The sequence below is a fragment of the Brassica oleracea genome, chromosome C1 (assembly GCF_000695525.1).
Source record: "Brassica oleracea var. oleracea cultivar TO1000 chromosome C1, BOL, whole genome shotgun sequence".
NCBI classification, from domain to species: Eukaryota; Viridiplantae; Streptophyta; class Magnoliopsida; order Brassicales; family Brassicaceae; genus Brassica; species Brassica oleracea.
This window is the reverse complement of record NC_027748.1, coordinates 5,433,959-5,438,234: the sequence shown is the minus strand read 5'-3', so window position 1 is coordinate 5,438,234 and position 4,276 is coordinate 5,433,959. Positions and strand designations below refer to the sequence as shown.

Here is a 4,276-nt window from a genome sequence, read left to right as displayed (position 1 = left end):
GTCTGAGAAATAGGGTAGGAGATGGTGTTAATACAAGAGTTTGGCTAGATAAATGGGTGGAGGATCCTGAGGAAGGCTTGAGAGCGCCATGGATCAAGAACCATGTTTTCGATGTTAACCTGAGGGCCAGTTCGCTCATCGATGTGCAGACAAAGAGATGGAATAGGAGCAGTCTTGAAGAAGTATTTGTCCAAGGTGATGTGGAGATAATCATGCGAAACCAACCTGTTATAGAGAGAGCAGACTATTTCACTTGGAAGTTCAATAAAAGTGGGCAAATGACGGTGAAATCAGCATACTGGCTTGCTTCTAAGCTGAAAGCGGAAAGAACCCTACCAGAGGCATTTTTTGATCCTTCCACTAAGGAGAAAGTCTGGCAGGTTAAGATGCTACCAAAGATCAGAGTTTTTCTGTGGAAATCTATCAATGCTGCACTTCCTACGGCGGACCTGTTAATCGCTCGAGGTATGAAGGTTGACAATAGGTGCCAAAGTTGTAGGGGAGAATCTGACTCGATCAATCATCTGCTGTTTGAATGCTGCTTCGCAAGACTAGTATGGAATGGTTTCGATGAGGCCTCAGTTTTCACAAACCTTCATTATCTTCTCAACTTAAATAACATCAGTCATCTGAATGAGGAAGATAAAAGAGTTTGGCTGTGGATTCTATGGAACCTTTGGAAGAGAAGAAATGAGATGCTTTTTGAAGGAAGATGTGTTAGTGCTGAAGAGTTGGTGCAAACTGCTGTTAAAGAGGCTAATGAATGGTTCACGGCTCAGCTGGTGGAAGAAGAATGGGCTCAAGTGGAAAAGATAAATCGAACGCTAGTTCATCCTAAATGGACTCCACCAATTCATGACTGGATTATGTGCAATATTGGAATGGAGTTCTCCAAGAGTAAAGGCTTAGCAGGGTTAGCTGTGAGTGCTTAGGAATGAAAGGGGAGTCGTCCTATCTCATAGCAGAAAAGAGTAGAGAGGAACCTAAATTTGTGGTTGCCATGTGGGCTTTAGAAAATATGAGAAGTCAAAGACAATCCAAGATAATCTTCGCTGGGGAACTTGGTAATTTATTTGGAGCGGTGGTGTAAAAATGAAGCAATAAGAAACAAGATGGTGGGTTAAGGTCTCAAGACAATGGAGATACCACTACAAGGGACAAACATGCATGGTTGGTTAAGGTCTCAAGACAATGGAGATACCACTACAAGGGACAAACATGCATGGTTGGTTAAGGTCTCAAGACAATGGAGATACCACTACAAGGGACAAACATGCATGGTTGGTTAAGGTCTCAAGACAATGGAGATACCACTACAAGGGACAAACATGCATGGTTGGTTAAGGTCTCAAGACAATGGAGATACCACTACAAGGGACAAACATGCATGGTTGGTTAAGGTCTCAAGACAATGGAGATGCCACTACAAGGGACAAGCATGCATGGTGGGTTAAGGTCTCAAAACAATGGATTATTAGTTTATCATATCTCATCTACCATTTACCATACTTGTAACCACTATATATATGAGATGTTCTCATAAGCAAATCAATTAAGTGAATAAGATTATCCTTCTTTACTCTCTCTCTCTCTTTCTCTCTCTCTTGTTCTTCACTATGTTCTTTAATTTCTAACATGTATTGCATCATCAGAAACAAAGTTTTTTGCCCTTACCTCGAATATAGCAGCCGCTCCTTTCTGTGATCCATCTCCACCAATTATATAAACCTGGTTAATCCCACGATCTTGAATACTATCAACTATCTTTGTAGTGTCGTGACCCCCTCTTGAAGTCCCGAGGATGGTTCCTCCACGTTTGTGAATATCATTCACTGTTTTTAAGTCCAAATCAATCGTGTTCCTTGCGTAGAATCCTCTGTAACCTCCCTGGAAACCCCACAGTTGATCACAAGATTATATATACTGAGTTTAAAAAAAATTGAGAGCAATGATGAAAGAATGAGGGGACTGGACTTACCTCGATTCCGAGGATTTTCTTGACACCATACATGTAAGACAATCCACAAACAATCTCTCTGATCACAGTATTAAGACCTGGACACAGGCCACCGCATGTAACAATGCAAGCAACAACATCATCTGAATCAAAGTATACCCTTTGACGTGGTCCTGCTCGCCTGAAATGTGTTCCTCTTGGACTATCAGGATGAACAACTATCTGCATAGAGCCGAATCTTCATTAAAGAAAGACAAATAAAAGGAGAAAGCTTTTACTTACCTTTTGAGGAACTGTGTCATCCTCATCAACGAAGTACTGCCTGAAAACACACACATTTTATAAAGATTACACATTTCTAAACCGGATAAGCTATTGATCCAATTACGAGGGAAAAAAAGTAACGAACTTTGTGAAAAACCAAACGGTCACTTACTTAACAACAGAGTAAGCAGCGTTGTCCTGTAATGGATTTGGATATGTCTGAAAGCAAGCACAACAAGACATAAAAAGTTTCAGACTTTATTTATTTTCCCGCTCGCATTATCAGAATCTACATTTTGGATTAAGAGAGTTTGAAGTACAGGAGGGTTTGGGATGTAATCGGAGAAATGAGGAACGTCTTCGAGAACGTAACCGGCTGGACCGGTGACGATCTTTTTGTCGGAGTTTAAGGCAGAGGTTGCCATAACCAACCTCGTCGGGGACTCGAATCTCTGATTAACGATCAAGAGGAGACCCGAATCAAAGCTCAACGATCGATACTTCCTACCGAGTCTAGGGATCAAAGACCCGAATTGATGATGATGATGATGATGATGATCGGTTTCGGAAGACGTGCTCTGTTTTGAGGATGACTTGAATCTATACGAATCCATACATTGAAAAATCAGAGAAAGTGTTATTATTTCCCATTTTTATATATATATAGGAAACCCAAAAATGGTTTAGAATTTTTGTTGACTTCAGTTATTTTCTTCACACAAAAAAAAAACTAATAGAGAAACAAAAAAGGTTTCACCTTTGAAGATAGTGAGGGATGGAGATGATACAAGAACTGTGGAGAAACGGATCAGGTCATCACGGGGTTGTGGTGAATGTGTTTTTCTTTGGATGAAGAGGATATAGTGAACAAGTGGCGATGTGTTTGTGGTGTTCTGGTTTTTACGAAGAAGAGATTCAGGACAATGATTATAAAATTGACTCTTTCAATAATTGAAGGGTTTTATTAATAACTGTTGGAAAGATTTTTTTTTTCCCCTCTAAATTTCATTGATAACATTATAAACATACAAGTTGTAACAATGAAGCCGGCGGAACACATAGACCTTCCAAGAAGTTAAACCCAAAAGAAAGGATCGAAAACTCAAAAAAACACACGAGTGACACATGAACAACTGAAATATAAATCAACTCCTAAACTCCTTCAACAAACCCAATCAAATCAAAACTAGATAGGAAGAACAAAGACTTAACAATCAATAACTAGCCGGATTTCTTACCATGAACTAAGCAAGATAGCACGCAACCGGAAGAGCAGAGACTTCATTTGAACCTCAAGTTCACAATGACAATGCCTGAACCATCAAGACTTCATCTGAACCACATGTTCACGATGACGACTACCAAACCACAACGCCTACACTAAGGCACAAAACCGTGAAGAGACAACACTCGAGATAAGGTCCACCTCAACCGCACCTTCATCTGGAGATCTTCACGCCTCCACCTTGTTATATTGCTTCACCATACGAAGCCACAGAGGAAACACGGAGATTAGAAGCACCCAAGAAGAACACTTATTCAAGGTGAAAAAGGGACCTTCGTAGCCGGGAGAGGTAACCTAAAACCATCTTCATCTTAAGGACCATGACCTTCACCTGCTCACCACACACAACCATGACACTGCTATACCGTTGCTGAATCAAAGATTAGTTAAGGCAACCCAAAAATCCATGAGAGACTAACCGGGTTCAACCCTCCCAAACTGTCGCAGAACCACTCTAAACAGGTTGTGAACAACCACGACATAACAGGAGAACCACAAAGGTTGAAACTTTACCTTGATCAGAGACGCAGACGGAGACCGGACAAAGGTGAAACCTTATACACCACCTGGAGACACCGCTCACGCCCACAGATCTACCAAAGGTTCATCAGATCTAGAAAACGAAGGCTGTTCAAACTGTTCCGCAGCAAACAGAGGAATAGCATACAACTTTAAAGGAAGGAGAAGAAGGATCCGTGAACAGACAAGGAAGATAGCGAGGTTAAGACTAGTTCCGGCGACCGCTAGAGGCGGCGGCGGCCGGCATGAAA

The 4,276-nt window shown here is 41.2% G+C and overlaps 1 protein-coding gene across 3 annotated transcripts in view; it reads right to left on the bottom strand.

Moving 5' to 3' along the window:
* LOC106306249 (ATP-dependent 6-phosphofructokinase 1) overlaps nt 1–4,244 on the bottom strand; it is an 8,619-nt gene extending 4,375 nt beyond the window's left edge. Inside the window, exons 1-8 of one of the 3 annotated variants that reach the window (XM_013742809.1) lie at nt 4,020–4,242; nt 3,460–3,837; nt 2,979–3,114; nt 2,542–2,821; nt 2,394–2,440; nt 2,240–2,279; nt 1,979–2,179; nt 1,675–1,887 (exon numbers count right to left, since the gene is read on the bottom strand). In XM_013742809.1, the coding sequence (XP_013598263.1) occupies nt 1,675–1,887; nt 1,979–2,179; nt 2,240–2,279; nt 2,394–2,440; nt 2,542–2,646 (606 nt within the window). In that variant the 5' untranslated portion in view covers nt 2,647–2,821; nt 2,979–3,114; nt 3,460–3,837; nt 4,020–4,242. Of the gene's footprint in view, nt 1–1,674; nt 1,888–1,978; nt 2,180–2,239; nt 2,280–2,393; nt 2,441–2,541; nt 2,822–2,978; nt 3,136–3,459 lie in introns of those variants that run through there. The other 2 variants (XM_013742818.1, XM_013742800.1) reach the window with 2 other exon arrangements.
* Between the last annotated feature and the right edge of the window lie 32 nt (nt 4,245–4,276).